This window comes from Mustelus asterias, chromosome 11 (genome assembly GCF_964213995.1).
Source record: "Mustelus asterias chromosome 11, sMusAst1.hap1.1, whole genome shotgun sequence".
NCBI classification, from domain to species: Eukaryota; Metazoa; Chordata; class Chondrichthyes; order Carcharhiniformes; family Triakidae; genus Mustelus; species Mustelus asterias.
Window position 1 is genome coordinate 40,463,668 of NC_135811.1, and position 19,880 is coordinate 40,483,547.

The 19,880-nt window shown below is 45.1% G+C and overlaps 1 protein-coding gene across 1 annotated transcript in view; it reads right to left on the reverse strand.

The window, feature by feature from the left end:
* Nucleotides 1–1,698: 1,698 nt before the first annotated feature.
* stk32c (serine/threonine kinase 32C) overlaps nucleotides 1,699–19,880 on the reverse strand; it is a 331,278-nt gene continuing 313,096 nt past the window's right edge. The window contains exon 12 of the mRNA XM_078224398.1: nucleotides 1,699–3,358. Within this exon, the coding sequence (XP_078080524.1) occupies nucleotides 3,220–3,358 (139 nt within the window). The 3' untranslated portion in view covers nucleotides 1,699–3,219. The remainder of the gene's footprint in view (nucleotides 3,359–19,880) is intronic.

Below are 19,880 nucleotides of genomic sequence, written 5' to 3' on the forward strand. Positions count from 1 at the left end.
TTGCCTAGTGATTGTCGAGTGGTGTTCATTCATCTGTCGTAGCATCTGCATGGTCTCCCCAATGTACCATGCCTCAGGACATCCTTTCCTGCAGCATATCAGTGAGACAACGTTGGCCGAGTTGCATGTGTATGTACCGTGTACCTGGTGGATGGTGTTCTCACATGAGATGATGGCATCCGTGTCGATGATCCGGCACCTCAAATAGACCATTGTCCGCAGCAAACTACCCAGCCTTCAGGAGAACAGTGACCATGACACCACACAACCCTGCCACAGCAACCTCTGCAAGACGTGCTGGATCATCGACACGGATGCCATCATCTCAGGTGAGAACACCATCCACCAGGTACACGGTACATACACTTGCAACTTGGCCAATGTTGTCTACCTGATATGTTGCAGGAAAGGATGTCCCGAGGCATGGTACATCGGGGAGACCATGCAGACGCTACGACAATGGATGAATGAACACCGCTCGACAATCACCAGGCAAGAGTGTTCTCTTCCTGTTGGGGAACAGTTCAGCGGTCACGGGCATTCGGCTTCTGATCTTCGGGTAAGCATTCTCCAAGGCGGCCTTCATGACACATGACAATGCAGAATCGCTGAGCAGAGACTGATAGCCAAGTTCCGCACACGAGGACGGCCTCAACCGGGATCTTGGGTTCATGTCACACTATCTGTAACCCCCATGACTTGCCTGGGCTTGCAAAATCTCACTAACTGTCCTGGCTGGAGATAATACACATCTCTTTAACCTGTGCTTAACCCTCTCTCCACTCACGTTGTCTGTACCTTTAAGACTTACCTGTTAAAACCCGCATTCCAACCATTATTTTGTAAGTTGAGTTTGTGTCTTTATATGCCAAAGATGTGCGGGTTAGGTTGATTGGCCATGCTAAAATTGCCCCTTAGTCTCCTGGGATGTGGAGATTAGAGGGATTAGCGGGTAAAATATGTAGGGATATGGGGGTAGGGCCTGGGTGGGATTGTGGTCGGTGCAGACTCGATGGGCCAAATGGCCTCTTTCTGTACTGTAGGGTTTCTATGATTCTATGATGCCCTGTTTGTGAACTGAAATCCCACTCACCTGATGAAGGAGCAGCGCTCCGAAAGCTAGTGGCTTGTGCTACCAAATAAACCTGTTAGACTTTAACCTGGTGTGAGACTTCTTACGATGAGAAAAATACCAGCCATGATTGAATAGTGGAGCAGACTCGATGGGCCGAGTAGCCTAATTCTGCTCCTACGTCTCATGGTCTTAACATAAAATTCCGGCCTATATTCCAGTGTCAGTAAGTTAGAAAACAACGTAAACATTCACAGAAATATTTGAAGCAGAGAGTAAGAATTTTCATTACTCGTATGGGTAGAAAAAAAGCTTTGGTGAACCTACAGTTGAACATGAAAACAGGACAACCATTTAAGTCAACTGAAGTATTTTTAAATTGAATTTTCGTGCACAAACACACACAAAATAATTATTGGAAAAAATAATCTATTTATGTCAATCTTAAACTCAGCAATTCTCGAGATAAATGGGGAGATGTGGCTTTACGTTTTCGGACGTAATCTCGGGTAGTTTCAATTGTACAAGATTCAGATGATTCAGCATTCTGTATAAAGTTTCAGTTACTCCGTTAAATTCTTGCTGTTTGAAAGAGATTTTGTAAAATAAACGGCAAAAGCTGTTATGTACAAGAACAAATTTATTTCCGTTTTCCCAATACAGCAAGAAACTCAATCATGCTCCACTTCTTTAAATATTAAAAATTCAACATCTCAGTACTAGAGATACAGCCTTTTCCTGAAAAGTTTACCTTCCATTATCCATATTCTCAAAGACCAGAATTCAGTCCAAAACCAATGTATATTACTCATGCAACAAAAATACATAAATAACATTTGAATACATACAGTAGGTTTTTTTTTAAAATATAATTTACCATTTGTCATTATTACTGACAGGTATCTTCAAGTAAATTGAGCTATGTGACTGCTGACATTCTAAGGTAGAAATCCCATCGGTAAAGTTTGCAGCATTCTTGTGCTACATTCCTGTGCGTGTGCGTTTTTATTTTCAACACGACATGCCAACCTCCCCCTTGAATGAGTTAACGAAAAACCGACGCACACTAAAATGCAGTACCTGTGCAAAAAGTGTGCTCAGTGAATGTCACTGATTGACATTTCTATCTGTCTCATCAACCCTCCTTAAGATTCTCTTTTATCAATTATTATAGCCTACTGTAAAAGCAGCTGTTATGCGTATTGGATTAACTTTCCTACTTTGCTAATATATTTTGTAGCTGATCACAGCATATATGTCATTCAAAGCGATAGTATACACTGGATGTGACAGATCAAATATTAAATACCATTTTAAGCCATTTAGTTATATGCTGATGAGATATAGCTAATTGCATGTTATAAATGAAAATGTCAGTGCTATAAAAGCTTTGGCCTCTTTGCCCATTGGTTGTGCCTGCACATTTGAAACATTTTTGGAAATAGTGTAAGCTTTTGTATGAAAATTTGGTTCAATAATACGTTTTCCTATCAAAGCTCGCCACATAAAACTGTGGATACACAACAATGCTGTCACTATTTACACATAAAATCTTCCAGTTCTCCGTTTCCCCCTCCCACCCAGTATGAAAGATTCTGAAGTGATAGAAATCATTGTTTAATTATTTCTATTGAATGATAATGTAGTTCAACAGTACTGTGTGATTTTCTTCTGTTCTAATAAAATTATTGTAAATTACTAATCTGCATTATGTCAAATTTGTATGAAGATTATGATGTTTTATTAGTAAGGACCATTGCATGTAAAGATTTTCACAAACCATTAGCAAGACACGAACAAAGCACAAAAAAATTAAATGAGAAATACAGATTTAACTTGTTTTAAACATTCAACATCCTATTAAATTGATGACATAATGTGCCATTATATGGTTGCATAGAGAATATCTACCTTTCAGTTCTTAAGAGAATCAAGCTGTCTATTTTCCAGTGCTTGTTAAGAAACATACGAAATAAATTCACTGAGCAATGTTGGTTCTGTTGTAATTCGCTGGATATCCAAGAGATTGTTCAATGGATGACTTTCTTTTCCAAATGCTGTTGAAAGCTTTCTTGAAGCTTATTAGCCCAGTGAAGCAGCCTGAGAAACATTAAGACAGATGGAAAGAGCAGCCTGACCTTTTAGTCCTAGCTGCTGCTTGTTGAAGAACACACTGAACTACACATGTGCAGGTTTCCACTTTCACCTTCTTCTTCAGCAACTGCTTCTGCCTTTGCTTCGACCGTGGATACGGACGGTGCTGGTTCCTCCGACCTCTTTTTCAACCTACGTAGAGTTTTAAAATGTAGGAAACAACAGAAAATACATTAGCATTGTAAACCGGCACGACACGCTTTTGACAACTGACGTAGGAATGGTAAAAGTTCAGATTTGTGAGGTTATAAATATGATCTTCAGTCAGATAGCCTTAAATCCATTAACATTGAAATGATCCAATTTATTCACTTGACTCCTAAGCATCCATACACCAATCAAGTTCACCAATAAAAGCGAGGCGGCTCTTTAAGGATTTGGCTTTGTTCAGTTGAATTTATACAGCTGTTTATGTTTGCAAAAAAAGGTTAAAGCCAAAGAGAGACTAAACTGTGCTGTGGGAATCACTCTGACCATAAATCACTGTTAGTTCCACTTGTTTTCTGTGGAGGTGTTTCGATTGTTTGTTAGCTCTCTGGCCTGACCTTTCGATGTTGACCCAGCTTTTCCTTCCAAATGAAAGCCCAGAGACCTTTCACTTCAGTTCTTTTTGTGCCCATTATCGACTATATATTTCAGCAAACAACCTACAGATTGTTTTTGTGCTTTGTGGTTGACTGATAAAAGAGTTAAGGTAGGATCAGCAGTTTCACGCTGCCCGAAAAGAATAACAATTTATTGAAGCCGACGATATGAAATGTTATCATTTTGCTCGTCAATTATGTGAAAGTGTAATGTCATGGCAAGCCACCAAAATTAGTGCACGTGCTAGCTTTTGTGACTCGGCCAATATTTGTGTGGTGTTTGTTCCCTTTGTAGGGCTGGATTTTCCGGCCGCACTCGCCCCAAGGCCAGAAAATCTTGCCCGAGGTCAACAGACCTTTGCATGGTCTGTGTCCTGCCTGTTACGATTCCTGTGGAGGGCAGGGCGGGAAAATTCTGCCCCTAGAGTGCACAATCCATCAATATTGAAAATTTCAGATCTGGGCAATGTACTTCAAAAAGTATTTTATTGTATGGAATACTTGAGACACTTTAATGTGAAAGGCATTCTACGAATGTAAGCATTATTACAGTTTAGTGGTGGAATTCTCCATGGCGGCTTCTCCTGTAATTTTTACCAATACATCAATTATTATATTACAAATGCTTTCCAGTTTAAACAATGCCAATCCAGCTAATGGGGATCAACTTGTTCAATGTGTAGTTACCCCCTCCCTGGCCAAAACCATTCAAATATCCTCAATTCATCATCTAAAAAGTAATTACCAACATCCAGACTTCCAATTGCAATATATGCACAACGGATCATTGCTCGTTCAGAACACTATCGTATTATAGTGGGTGATGCGCGATTCATTCACTCGAGATGCTCGATCGTACTCGGGAAATAAAGGCTTTTATTAGCAACAAGAATAAAGCATACTGCTTAACAATACAATCCTAGACTAAAGGGTCACTAGGAAGTGCAGTGACCTTTATACCCCTATAGGAAGGCGGAGCCAACCGGAGTGTACCACAGAACAATACCAACAGGTAGAACACCCCAACCCTAACCCCAACAGCAAGCAGAGTAACATATGTACAAGTACCCATAGTGATAACCATCTATGGTTCGGTACCCATAGTGGTAACCATCTATGGTTCACCACATTCACCCCTCCTTTAAAAACAAAGGCCGGTGGGGCAAAAAATAGTATGAACTGTCCATATATTCACAAGTTCAGTCGTATCGGAGGTCCGCACCGTCTCTGCGACCTCCTCAACACTGGCGGTAGCGCCGGTTCTGGTGTCCCTCTCTCCAAGGTGGTGTCCAGTGACTCCTCCAGTTCCTCATGGATGGGTGGACCTCGAGGTGGCGACAATCTCCTGGACTCAGGCAAGCTGTACACGGGAGTAAGAGGATTAAGTGGCGGTCCCGATACTGCCCGCGCCGTGTCAGGAGGGGAGAGAATGGGCAAAGGAACCCTAACCAGGGGTTTCCAGGTCCCCTGCAGGCGCCAGATCTCGGATAGAGACCGTGTCCTCTCGCCCGTCAGGATATGCTATATAGGCATATTGAGGGTTGGCGTGGAGAAGATGGACCTGTTCAACCAAAGGGTCGGACTTGCGGGTCCTAACATGCCGCCGCAGGAGGACAGGTCCTGAGTACGTCAACCAAGACGGCAGTGAGGTCCCAGAGGAAGACTTCCTGGGGAAGGTAAACATCCGCTCATGTGGGGTAGCGTTGGTTGCTGTACACAGGAGGGACCGGATTGAATGGAGCGCATCAGAAAGTACCTCTTACCAACGGGAGACTGGAAGACCCCTAGACCTTAACGCCAGTAAGACAGCCTTCCAGACTGTAGCGTTTTCTCTTTCGACCTGCCCGTTACCCCTGGGGTTGTAACTCGTAGTCCTACTTGAGGCAATTCCTTTAGAGAGCAGGTATTGCCTAAAGCCGTCGCTCATAAACGACGAACCCCTATCACTGTGGATATAACTGGGGTAACCGAACAGGGTAAAAAGATCCCGCAGGGCTTTGATGACCGTGGCAGCTGACATGTCAGAACAGGGAATGGCAAAAGGGAATCGGGAGTACTCGTCAACCACGTTGAGGAAGTACACATTCCGATCTGTCGAAGGAAGGGGGTCCTTGAAATCCATACTCAGTCGTTCAAAAGGGCGAGTGGCCTTAATGAGGTGTGCCCTGTCAGGTCGGTAGAAGTGCGGCTTGCATTCAGCACATACCTGGCAGCTTCGAGTTATCGACCTGACATCCTCAATGGAGTAGGGCAGGTTCCGGGCCTTTACAAAATGGAAGAGCCGAGTGATCCCCGGATGGCAGAGATCATTGTGGAGGGCCTGTAGCCGGCCCTCCTGCACACTGGCACATGTTCCACGCGACAGGGCATCTGAGGGCTCATTGAACATCCCCGGACGGTACATGATATCATAGTTGTAGGTGGAGAGTTCGATTATTCACCTCAAGATTTTATCGTTCTTGATCTTTCCCCTCAACGTGTTGTTGAACATGAATGCCACAGACCTCTGGTCCGTGAGCAGGGTAAACCGTTTTCCCGCCAAATAATGGCACCAATGCCGTACGGCCTCCACAATGGCCTGAGCCTCTTTTTCCACAGAGGAGTGCCGAATTTCAGGGCCTTGGAGGGTGCGAGAGAAAAAGGCGACGGGCCTGCCGCCTGGTGTGGCGGCCAGGGCGAAATCAGATGCATCACTCTCCACCTGGAAGGGGATGGACTCATCGACAGCGTGCATCGTGGCTTTCGCGATGTCAGCTTTTATCCCTTCAAAGGCTAAGCGAGCCTCTGCTGCCAGGGGAAAAGAGGTAGATTTTATGAGCGGACGGGCTTTGTCCGCACAATTGGGAACCCACTGTGCGTAATACGAGAAGAAGCCTAAGCATCTCCTCAGTGCTTTGATGCTAGTGGGTAGGGGAAGTTCAAGGAGGGGACGCATACAGTCTGGATCGGGGCCGAGGACCCCGTTTTCCACCACATATCCGAGTATTGCTAGGCGGCGCTTGCTAAACACACACTTCTCCCCGTTATAGGTCAGATTCAGGCGAGACGCAGTACGTAAAAACTTCAGGAGATTGGCGTCGTGGTCCTGCTGGTCATGGCCGCAGATAGTGACGTTGTCCAGGTACGGGAAGGTAGCCCGTAGACCGTTTTGGTCCACCATTCGGTCCATCTCACGCTGGAAAACCGAGACCCCATTCGTGACGCCAAAAGGGACCCTTAAGAAGTGGTAAAGACGGCCATCCGCCTCAAAGGCCGTGTATTTCCGGTCCTCTGGGCGAATGGGGAGCTGGTGGTAGGCTGACTTCAAGTCGATGGTGGAGAACACCGGTACTGCGCAATCTGGTTGACCATGTCAGATATGCGCGGGAGAGGGTACACGTCCAGCTGCGTGTACCTATTAATGGTCTGACTATAGTCTATGACCATCCGGGGCTTGTCTCCAGTCTTGACCACCACGACTTGTGCTCTCCATGGGCTAGTGCTAGGTTGGATGATCCCTTCCCTGAGGAGCTGCTGAACCTCGGATCGAATAAAGATCCGATCCTCAGCGCTGTAACGCCTGCTCTTAGTTGCGATGGGTTTGCAGTCTGGCACGAGATTTGCAAATAAAGAAGGTGGGGTAATTTTGAGGGTCGAGAGACTGCATGAGGAGCGCGCTGGGCAATTTGGAGGCTGCTGTTCTCCCACTGAAAAGGAGGGAGTGGCCCATCGTACTGCAGGATCACACTCTTCAGGTGGACCATAAAGTCTAGCCCCAGGAGTGCCGGAGCGCAAAGGTGCGGTAACACGAGGAGCCTAAAGTTCTCATAAACTGTGCCCCGCACCGTTAGAGTTACCACGCAGCTCCCAAGAACGGTAACAGATCGGGACCTCGACGCCATAGAGATTGTCTGCCTGACAGTTTGCATGCGGAGAGCGCACCGTTTCACGGTATCGGGATGAATGAAACTCTCCGTGCTCTTGCTGTCAAACAGACAAAATGTCAGGCGTCCGTTCACCTCTATGTCCATCATGGACTTGTCGAGTCTGTGAGGCTTTGCCTGGTCCAGGATGATTGACGCCACTGTTGGATGCCGAGTGCAACTGCAGGCAGCTGAGGTGATCAATGATGAGGACCCCTGCTGGTCGTCTGCGGCCGGTGCCGACCAAAATGGCTGCGCCCACGGATCGCACATGGCCGATGGCATTGAAAGTGGCGGCACTCGCAGGTCGTACGAGTCTTGCGTCGTCGTCCTCAGGAATGGTGGCGCCCGTGGCTCGCACGTGTTCGAAGACATCGACGAAGCTGGAGACGAGGAGCCGGATCCTGGGGAGTCACACGCAGCACTGCTTGGCTTCGAAGGTGGTTTCGCTCGGCACACTTTAGCATAGTGCCCTTTCTTCCCACAAGCGGAGCAAAATACCGTCCTGGCTGGACATTGCTGATGAGGGTGCTTCGCCAATCCACAGAAATAGCACCGTGGGCCTCCTGGAGCTGCCGCCGCCATCAGGTCCGAGGTTGAAAGCACGATCGCGCAGTTCCTCGGAGCCGCTGGGTAGAGTTGAGTCGGTGGCTGTGCTTGCCACGATGTTCCCACGTGGTCGGTGGGGTATGTTTCAAGACTTCTGGAGGCTGTTTCCATCGTATCAGCCAATTCCACCGTCTTAGCTAGGTCCAAATTACCTTGCTCTAGCAGCCGCAGGCGAATATAGGATGAGCCGATTCCTGCCACAAACGCATCTCGGATCAGATCATTAGTGTATTGGGTGGCCGACACTGGCTTGCAATTACAGGCTCTGACTAGCTGCTGGAGTTCGCGCAGGTACTGTGCCGTCGTTTCGCCGGGCTGCCGCCGTCAAGTGGCTAGGAGGTGACGAGCATGAATCTCGTTTGGCGGTTTATGGTACAGCTTCTTGAGTAATTCGATGGCCTCTTTGTAGTCTTGTGAGTCACGGATTGTAGCATACACCGTGTCACTTACCCTTGCGTGGAGGACCCGCAATCTGTCGGCGTCGGTTTGGACTGCTGTTGAGGGGTCGATATAATCCTGAAAACACTTCAACCAATGGTCGAAAGTGTTCGACGCTCCAGCGGCACGCGGACCTAAGGTAAGTCGATCTGGTTTTAACATTTGCTCCATGGTGTTTTTTTTTTAACCAAAAATTGTTGCTAATAAAATTGATGCGTGATTAATTCACTCGAGATGCTCGATCGTACTCGGGAAATAAAGGCTTTTATTAGCAACAAGAATAGAGCATACTGCTTAACAATACAATCCTAGACTAAAGGGTCACTAGGAAGTGCAGTGACCTTTATACCCCTATAGGAAGGCGGAGCCAACCGGAGTGTACCACAGAACAATACCAACAGGTAGAACACCCCAACCCTAACCCCAACAGCAAGCAGAGTAACATATGTACAAGTACCCATAGTGATAACCATCTATGGTTCAGTACCCATAGTGGTAACCATCTATGGTTCACCACAGTGGGATAAAAGTCTTGAGTAGCAAAAAGAAAGTAAGTCTTGTATTTTTAAAACACAGTGCACACCGTCAGGTCTTCCCAAGGCACTCTGTATCCAATGAAGTATTTTTGAAATGTTGTCATTGTTAGAATGAAAGGAATTTGCACACAGCTTGCCCCCAAACACAACACTGGGGTAATGAGGTAATGATCAGATGATACATTTTAGTGATGCCAATTGATCGTGATAAATATTGGACAGGACACTGGGGGAAACTGAGGTGCACAGTAATGCAACAACAATTTGTTCATGTAAACCTACAGATACAATGAACCATAAGTGGCAGCCAAGCTATTACAGTTTTACAGGACTTACTTTGTTTTACAATCCACCCCAAACCACTGCTTTCCAAGTTTTTCTTTCATTGATATTTAAAACCAAAAGATCAAAGGAAAGTCTGCATTTTGTTGTTTTGTGTGGGTTGCAGCTTTTCATATGAGTTGTAAGAAGCTGATGTCTTAGATAGGGCTGGACTGCAATGCTACTTTCAATAATATTGCCTTTCTTCTCTTTAGTTAATTCTAAAGTTTATTTATTAATGTCACAGGTAGACTTACATTAACACTGCAATGAAGTTACTGTGAAAATCCCCTAGCCGCCACACTCCAGCACCTGTTTGGGTAAAAGTGAGGGAGAATTTAGCATGGCCAATGCACCTAACCAGCACATCTTTGGAATGTGGGAGGAAACCGGAGCACGCGGAGGAAACCTATGCAGAGACGGGAAGAACATGCAGACTCCACACAGACAGTCACCCAAGGCCGGGAATCGAACCTGGGTCCCTTGTGCTGTGAGGCAGCAATGCCTCACATTGTGTCGCCCATTTCTTTTACTGGTCCGATTTCTTTTACTGTCAACGGTTTTTCAAGGGAAATGTTGAGAAAAGAATGTTAGCAATTTCTGAACTGTGGGGGAGGATTATTCGTTTAGACGATGGATGTAATTTTCCCTGTATTCGGCAGAGTGCGACAGCGGGCGGGAAAAGTAGCACCAACGGTGGCTTTCCCCGCTCTATTGTTGGAAACATAGAGAAAGAGAAACTTCAAGGGGTGGGACCCCCGTGAAAATCAGGCTCTAAGTGAGCCTGTCCCACCAGCAACTTACCTTTTTAAAGACGGAGTGCCATTTTCAATGGCAGCCCCAGTGCATTAAAAAATCAACAGCCCTCCCCACCCTTCCTCCCCTCACCTCAGCACTGCCAATGCTCCTGGCACGCAGTCCTCCCAGAGGAAGTCAGGTGAGTGCACAGTTCAATGGAGGGGAGGGTCCTGCCAATCTGTCCTCTGCTGATGTGAATGGAGTTTAGAAGAGTGGTGGTGGGGGGAGCAGGGAGGATATCAGAGGGCTGATAATGATATGTACTATATATAATGATGTTCCCGAGGTTCATTCCCATTATGTCACTGGCGGGAGGTGGGAACAATCATGTCACACATTTACGTCAGCTTCAAGCGCCAATTGGTCCTCCCAAGATTTTCCTTTCCCGTCATCAAAGTCACCCGAAAAGAATGGGAATAGAGAATTCCGCCCCCCCCCCCCAACCCCGCACCATGCTTTTTTCAGGACTGCAGATCCTGAAATTAAATAGGAACAAGTTAGGTTTAATCTAGGCCCTGTCAGAAGTTGCCATTAGTAGCAGGATTGTACCACTGAGACCAGTGCCTGCAATTCTGATCACAGAGTGAACTAATAGTTTTAAAGGTAAGCAAAAAGTTACTAAAGTTTATTTTCGTATAAATGACTAACGACAGGAGATTGGAGGTTCATTTTTCACATCATGGTTATTTTGGAAAGGATACAAAAATGAATTTTTTAGATAAACATTTCAAAGAGCACTGCGGCTTTAAGATTCGATTAAGATTAGGTTTGAGATTTGAAGGGGAAATAACACAGTTCAGTGTGGCTGTTATGAATAGTTGAAATATACCCTTCAGGTACTTTACAACCATTTTCTAGACATTGCATATTCTCATGTACAATATTTCTCCACAGAGCCTGTTCCGCAAGTGGAGCAAGTACAAGAGATGAAAACTCCTGGAGATTACAGAGTTGCCTCCATCACTAACTGAATGGGTAACATTCAGGAAATTTGGCATGTCTACTATGGCTTTCAGCAACTTTTACAGATGCACCATGGAAAGTATTCTTTCTGGTTGTATCACAGCTTGGTATGGCTCCTGCTCTGCCCAAGACCGCAAGAAACTACAAAAGGTTGTGAATGTAGCCCAATCCATCACGCAAATTAGCCTCCCTTCTATTGACTCTGTCTACACTTCTGCTGCCTCGGCAAAGCAGCCAGCATAATTAAGGACCCCTGTCGGGAAGAAGATACAAAAATCTGAGGTCACGTACCAACCAACTCAAGAACAGCTTCTTCCCTGCTGCCATCAGACTTTTGAATGGTCCCACCTCGCACTAAGTTGATCTTTCTCTACACACTAGCTATGACTATAACACTATATTCTGCGCTCTCTCCATTCCTTCTCTATGAACAGTATGTTTTGTCTGTATAGCGCGCAAGAAACAATATTTTTCACTGTATACTGATACATGTGACAATAATAAATCAAATCAAATTAAATCAGGCAGTAAGTGATCTTGCACTAACAGCAATGATGGCAAAGGAACACTCTGCTCCCTACCTCCATTGCCAGCAGAAGTTAATAACCAATACTGGCTGTGTTTGGCAAGACTTTTCTTAGCCAAATTACACAGACCAACAAAAGCAAATTCAGCAGTTGTTCGCAACCCAACCCCATACTACTTTGGTCTAAATTCCAGAAATAGTTCATCTCCCAAAGCAGGCCAAAGGTGTTTATCTGGTCTAGAACACAGATGTGCATTGAAACAAGAGGCCGACATGAAGAGCATGGTTACACAAATGTAACTCTTTAAAGCAATCATTTGTAGAGAAAAAGAATAGAATGTTCAGTCTTGTATATCACAAAATTCCATGATTGCTTGCCAAAACACTAAGTCTTTAGCCCACTGCCAAGCATTCAATCCTTTGGTTTTGAACCATGATTTGCTATCTCCAGGATTAATATTCTGACTTAAAAGATTTAAATTAGGCAAGGTCATTTTGCTAGGTTCAAAAAAAAAATAACGATTAAAATAAAAGCAAAATACTGCTGGAAAACTGAAATAAAAACAGAAAACCTTCCTGTGACACTGGAGAAGGTTAATGATTTTACTGGTAAGGTTCAGACTATTGGCACAAAATCTGCATAACAGGTGCTACGAGTGTCCTTAGAGATCTTTAATGGCATCCACAACTTGTGTGGCAACTTCTGGTGTGATTTGCACCAGACACCATCCTGAGGAGGGCATTAATGCACCATGCAGTGTGTCTCTGCCGGAAGCATGCAGGGCAGGTGGATCAGTGTAATAATGTGAATTTGACATTAGCACTGCTGTGTCAGAGCTCAACCCTCCCGCTTTTAACCTTGCACAGCTGAAAATGTGCTCAGAAGCATGAAAGGCTCTTCCACCTGCACTATTTAAAGCGGTCATCAACTATTTACAGGATAGCTGTTGATTAATTTATACTGCCTCTTCCTACAGTGTTTAGTGCTTTCCAGAGTTCTGTAAATTTGCTAAAGTTTTCAGGGAGCGTTGAGACAGGTGCCTTTGGCATGATATCAAGGCTTGTGCACAAACAGTTACTGCAGACATGGGGCACTGCCCTTGGAATGCAGCATGACTCAGAGAATGAGCAGAGAACTCACAGAGCAGGACAAGATGCCAGAAGAGGGAGGAGGAGGAGGTAGAAGCGTTCTCCTCATGTCCATCTAAGGTGTTAAGAGTATAGTTGTCCTGCCTGAATTTCAGTGAGGAATAATGTGCGAAAGGTCTATGTCTCACTGAAATTTGCAACCAGTTGCAGCCACAGAGCAGAAGGGGGACCATATTGCCGGTGACTGTGAAAGTGAACATAGCATTGAAGCTGGAAATATTTGAGGCATCTCGCATTCTGCCGGCCACTGTCGCAGAAGGGAGGTTGCTGATGCTTTCTTCTCTTTTGCCGAGACAGTAAAGGCAATGTGATTATTGTCGTTTTCCCCGTGCTGAAGGGTGTCACTGACAGCTCACATCGCTTTGCGGGTGCCATGTCTCAATTCTGCGACGTACCACAGTTGAAACAGATTCAACCCTCTCAACAGCCAGATGGTGGTGGCCACATGCAGGTCAATTCCCAGTATCCTGGCAGCATCGTTGTGCCTTTGTTCTGTGGCAGCGCCCTGTACCTTGTGCGACACTGCGACAAACTGGATGGCAAGGGCTACCTGCTCACCACATTATTCATGGCTCTCGTAGGCAAACCAAGCACGTGTGCAAAGTAAAAGCCATGCCACCATATGAAGCATGATGCAATAGATAACTGACATGCTGAGATAATGTGTCTGCTCCTTTGACCCCTCTAGAGGAACCCTCCAGTAATTGGCAGAGCGGGAATCATGTTATTCAGTCTTACCATCGTGAGGACGCAGTCCTTACCATAAGGTAAATGACACGTAGCTCTGGAGAAGGAGCAGCAGGAGAGAGGAATGACGGGGGAAGTGACTCAGTCAACCCTTTTCTAGTCGGGTTGTCCGTGAACAACTCATCTGACTTCAATACCAATGAACCCCAATTCTCCATTCATCAACAATCTCAAGCCTTACCTTCCCTGATACTGACCATCGTAATGTCTGCTAGGCCATGATACGAAAATAAATGCCAACACAAAATCAGCATCCCAAATCAAATTAATAAATCAAATCATCTCATCCTGCATGCAAACATCAACTAACTGCCCTAGTGCCTGCTTTCCATGTGCCTCTGCCTGTCCTAATGCTTCTATTCAAAGTTACCCCAGTATCTGCAGTATGGCTGCTGGACCACCACTGACTTCCAGTCAGGGTGTAACTGTAATGCTGCCTCACGGTGCCAGGGACCTGGGTTCGATTCCCGGCTCGGGTCAGTGACAGTGTGGAGTCTGCATGTTCTCCCCGTGTCTGCGTGGGTTTCCTCCAGTGGTCTGGTTTCCTCCTAAAGTCCAAAGATGTGTGGGTTAGGCTGATTGGCCATACTAAATTGACACTTGGTGTCACGGAAATTAACAGGGTAAATATGTGGGGTTATTGGGATAGGGCCTGGGTGGGATTGTGGTCAGTGCAGACTCGATGGGCCAAATGGCCTCCTTCTGCACTGTAGGGATAATATGCTATGCAAATGGTCTTGCCTGCCCCCCAGGAGCAGCTTTAGGCTCAGAAAGCCTCTCTTTACACTGTACCATCTCATCCTGAGCAGCAGTAGAGTGGACTGATTGCACTGAGAGAGTGGCAGTGGTGGGTGGACAAATCATATCACCCCATGAGGACAGCCGGTTTATTCCCCATGGAGCCACAGCCTCTCTCCAGGGCAACATCTTAGCAATCCTGGGAATCTGTTGGGGGATTGCGGCGAAAGCCTGTTTGCCTCTTTGAACATTTTGGCTTTGTATGGCAGAGGTCTGAGCTCTCACTACAGAATCCAGGTGTAGAATGGCTTCCACTTGTGAGTAATGGAAGCTGAGACATCAGCCATCAGATATTGCCTTTGTGGGTGCGCTGGTCATCACAATGAGACTGGAAAGGATGAACTCTGCACAAATCCCTCTGTCAAGTTGGTGTCAGATTCTTCAGTGCTCCTTGATACTGATTTGTGACAAGTCTACTAATGAAACAATCATTTCACTATGCATATTCATCAGTTTCCTTCAGCAGCCCACCCGACTGAAGTACTCCTCTAAGTCTTCTGCAAAATTCGGATGTGGCCTGACTCTCTGGTGAGGTGCCATCTCTGTTACTCGTGCACCCTTTCCTGCTTGCAGTGTCTACTGTCTTACAACATGCAGATCTCCACACTTGGCTATCTCTAAATTGTGAGAGTGTTGTTTCTGAACTAGTTCTTCTTCATTATCATCTTCTTCCTCTTCTACCTTGTTATTCCATCACTACCTGGATAGGTTGCACCTCTTGGATCTGAAAGGGGAAAGGCACAAGGGGAGGATTGTGCTGAGAGGATGGGGAAAATTAGAAGGTGAATGCTTGCACCATCTACAGCTTGTAAATCAGACAAGAGTGTGGGATGAGGAGGAAGTGTGATGTGAGAAGGATAAGGTATGAGGACACCATTATCTTGAATGGTTACCACTCCATCATTGACGACTGCATAGGCAATGATTATTCTCATGACAGTAAACACTGCCTCTACCATCAGGTTTAGGACTTGTAGGTGTTGCCCACCCCTAAACGTGCTTGAACTGAGTGGCTTGTTAGGTGATGCACTATCAATCACGATACGAGGACTCCAGTGAGTGAGTGAATTAACAGGCTTTTATTCGCAAAGAACAGGAGCACACCCTTGTAGCTGACCTGGCCCAGACTGAGGCGAGGAGGAGGAACCATCACCTTTATACCTCGCTCTGGTGGAAAGGGAGGAGTCTCAGGTGGAAAGGGAGGAGTCTCGGGCCAGGTGCAGCATGGGTGTGTCCAGACATACAACATGTAATTACAGTGGGTCACCACATTAGGCCATTTCACAGGACATTTAAGAGTCAATCGCATTGCTGTGGCTCTGGAGTCACATGTAGATCAGACCAGGTAAGTTTTTCTTCCCTAAAGGACCAGATGGCTTTTTATAAAAATCAATGATAGTTTCACGGTTAACATTTCTGGGACTAGTTTTATATTCCAGATCGGTTAATTCAACTTAATATTTGACTAGCTGCCTTGGTGGGATGTGAATCCATGTATGAGCCACACAGGACATTAGCCTGAGCCTTTGAATTGATGGTTCAGCAATGTTAGCATAGTTTCCCCGCTTCCCAAGTGAATAGTTGATGGTGTGTGCAAGCTGTGGGTGTGAGGCTTACAGCAGTGCCAAGTGTATGAGGGGGAGGTGAAAATTTGAATGTTAGGTAAGATTGTTAGAGATTGTTGAAAGGGGAGTGATGGGGGAGTGAGGCAGCGTGTGAGGCTGGTAGTTCAGTTAATCAGATATGGCATTTGAAGATTAATTTATTGACCTTGATCACTTGTACGGTGACATTGAACTTTCTTTAGCAGTGCATCTAGGTCCTTGGGACTTGACTCTGGGCTATCTGGACCCACTGCCCTCTGAACAGTTGTCTGAAGGGTCTTCTGTCCCCTGTGGATACAGGACATCTCTCCTCCTTTGCAACTCCTCCATCAAGGCCTCTAGCACACTGTCTGAGAACCTTGGAGCCATGTGCTCTCCCATGCTGTGGTATTATTCAGTCTTTTCCACGTCAGAGGGATTTATACAATGTACCTCTCTTTAAGAGGTGTAGCTGCAGTTTATCTTTAAGTACTGCTAGCCTCTCACAAGTTTGTGTTCCTGCAGAGGCAAGCAGTCACTTATCAGTGTGGCTAGTGTTGGCTACAATCATGGTTATGAGCACCAAGTTGGCATGCTGCCAACCTCACATTGATTGGGCACAGGGTAAATCGCGCATCACCCTCCCCCCCACCAGCTGTTTCCAGGCACTATCCATTTAACCCCTATAACTTTAGATAAATTGTACATGCACAAGAATTTCACATGAGCACTCATAGAAACATGGAAACATAGAAGACAGGAACAAGAGGAGGCCCATTTGGCCCTTTGAGCCTGCTGCATTCATCACGATCATGACTGATCATCCAACTCAATAGACTAATTCTGCTTTTTCCCAGGACCTTTGATCCCATTCGCCCCAAGTGCTATATCCAGCCGCCTCTTGAATACATTCAATGTTTTGGCATCAACTACTTCCTGTGGTAATTAATTCCCCAGGCTCACCACTCTTTGGGTGAAGAAATGACTCGTGTTGATATTGGCCAGAATTTGACAGAGAATTTGGCGCTCAGCCAAATCTCCGTTCACAGCAGCGGGACCAGAGAATCCCACCGACATGAACGGCCGGAAAATTCCAGCCATTGCGTTGATGGTGAGAACTTCATGTTTACAGTTTCTTGTCATCAGAATTATCCTGCATTAAAGAGGAAAGATTTGATGAAACAGAAATCTGATGGCTATGGAGACATGTAAAATGGTTACAAGTGGCATCCTCAAAATATCACTAATTTTCAGCATCAGCTTGGTCAGTACGTTTTAGTCTAGTTTTATTTCATTTTTAAAAATTCTCCACACCATATTTGCTACAAGATAGAGCATGTTTGCCTTAAGTGGTGGAAGAGGGCAAGAGAATGGACAAAGACAACAGTAGGTATGTTACTTTGATACTAATGATTAAAAAAAAAAGCAAATGATCCCTTTGGCTAATGTCATCTCAACAGATTTGCTTCATTGATCAGCTGCAGGAAGCAATTTGTAAATTGCAATATTTGAAAAATGATGTATTTGAGCAGAACAATATCCACAGTTCATTTCAGGGTAATGACAAAGACTGTATCAACATTCATCAAAATATTCCTCTGGCTCCACCTTCCTTACTTGGGTTCTGAAATCGGCACATTCAGTTGTGTGAGAGATACACTAACTATGGATTCAGATTTGCAGTGATATTCTGCAGTCAAGGAAAGGGACAATTAAAAATTACAAAGTGGAAACGCTTCACCTGTAAAATTGCACCTGTAGATTTATTGCTAAAATGTTACAATTGACATGGAGCTGGAACTTTATTTGCTGATTTCTCATGGAGTGTCTAGCTAAAATCTTTATAATTATATGTATTGAGCAGTGGATCAATGGATTGAACATGGAAATTTGAATGGATACAATTTACAAATGCACCCCAAGTCATTTCCTTCAACTATAAATCCATGAGAGACTTAATGCAGCTTACACATACAACAGAATGTGTTTACCTCAGGTCGTCCAGTCAGTAAGTCATACTGGCACCTCCAGAGTATATGGTGGGCCTCCACTTTCCAAGGCCGACAATCGTCCTCCATCTTTGGGGCGGCACGGTGGCACAGTGGTTAGCACTGCTGCCTCACAGTGCCAGGGACCCAGGTTCAATTCTGGCCTGGGGTCACTGTCTGTGTGGAGTTTGCACATTCTCCCCGTGTCTGCATGGGTTTCCTCCAGGTGTTCCAGTTTCCTCCCACAGTCCAAAGATGTGCGGGTTAGGTGGATTGGCCATGCTTAATTGCCCCTAGTATCAGGGGATTATCAGGGTAAAAATGTGGGGTTATGGGAATAGGGTCTGGGTGGAATTGTGGTCGTTGCAGACCTGATGGGCTGAATCGCCTCCTTCTGCACTGTAGGGATTCTATGATTTCTATTCTATGATTCTAAATCTGGCAAATTAATACAACTGCTGCATGATTATTACAGCAGCTTATTCCTCACCCAAGGCTCATACAGGCCTACTAAAATAAAGGTCAGCCAGCAGCCTATCAACTGATGGTCTTCAGATGGGGCAAACCTGGACTCCCCTCTCCTCCCTGGACAGGAAGGAGAACTTTTGACAACTTTATCTACGTGACCCCAAACATAGTCAGTACCTGAAACAACCCAAGAAGTAAGGAAGCAGCTACGTCCGATGGAATACCCACCAACACTGTAAATTGATGCTACATTTGTATTATAACAAAAGCAAATAAATTTGGCTTTGGTGTTGAAACAATTGTTAATTTCTTAATTTTGACGAGGATATTTGTGACTTTTGGAGATCCATCACAACGGAATCATGATTTCTCAGAAACAATGCTGTGACAAAATTGCAGCCTTGCTCTCAATTCTCATTGCTTATCCATAGTTACCTGCCCTCTTTACATTTTCGTGGGCAATACCTTTCTTCTGGGGTTGCGCAGAAAAGACATTTTGTTGATCCAGCGTTTTGTGGGACAAAACCAGCACAAGCAATGACTGACAAACACAAAGACCTTTTGTGTCTTTCCAAAGATTAAGCCCGTGTGTCATTACCATTTTCTAAAAGGAAGACAGCTGCCAGTCCAAACTCTTGGTTTTGATCTTGGTAAACCTTTGCACTGATTTTTCTCCCTAGGCATTTAAAAACATTTACAGTGAAATAAATCTGAAGATGCACAAAGAATATTGCTGCTATCATTGAGCCGGTTTAATTTAACAGGAAAAAAAACAGTTGGGGTTGATTTGATTAACCAATCTGTAGTGATGCTTCAATCCCCTAGTAAAAATCAAATGTGCTTCACGTGATAGACTGCAGTGCTGATAACCTAGTATTCTTAGTGATGGTAACCAGGAACAGTGCTAAAACCAACGGTGACCTGATTTTTACCTGCCAGTATCGATAAAATATCTTGCACACGATTTGCTTATTGTATTCATTTTGTGAGCATCAGTACCGGAATAGGGTCAGTCAGTAGTTATACAGATCTTTCATTTGTTTAATCCGTTTGTGTACATTAACGAGTGTTGGTGGGAGCTGGTTCAACCCCAATCAAAAAAGCTAGCTCACCCTAAGCAATTCTCACTATAAATACAACCTAGAATTCTGCTGTGTGGCACAAAGATACAGTAAAAGTAGAAACCTTGCAAAACTAAATGCTTACCCTTCACAAGTGCCAACATGTAATCTGGCTGCAGCCAA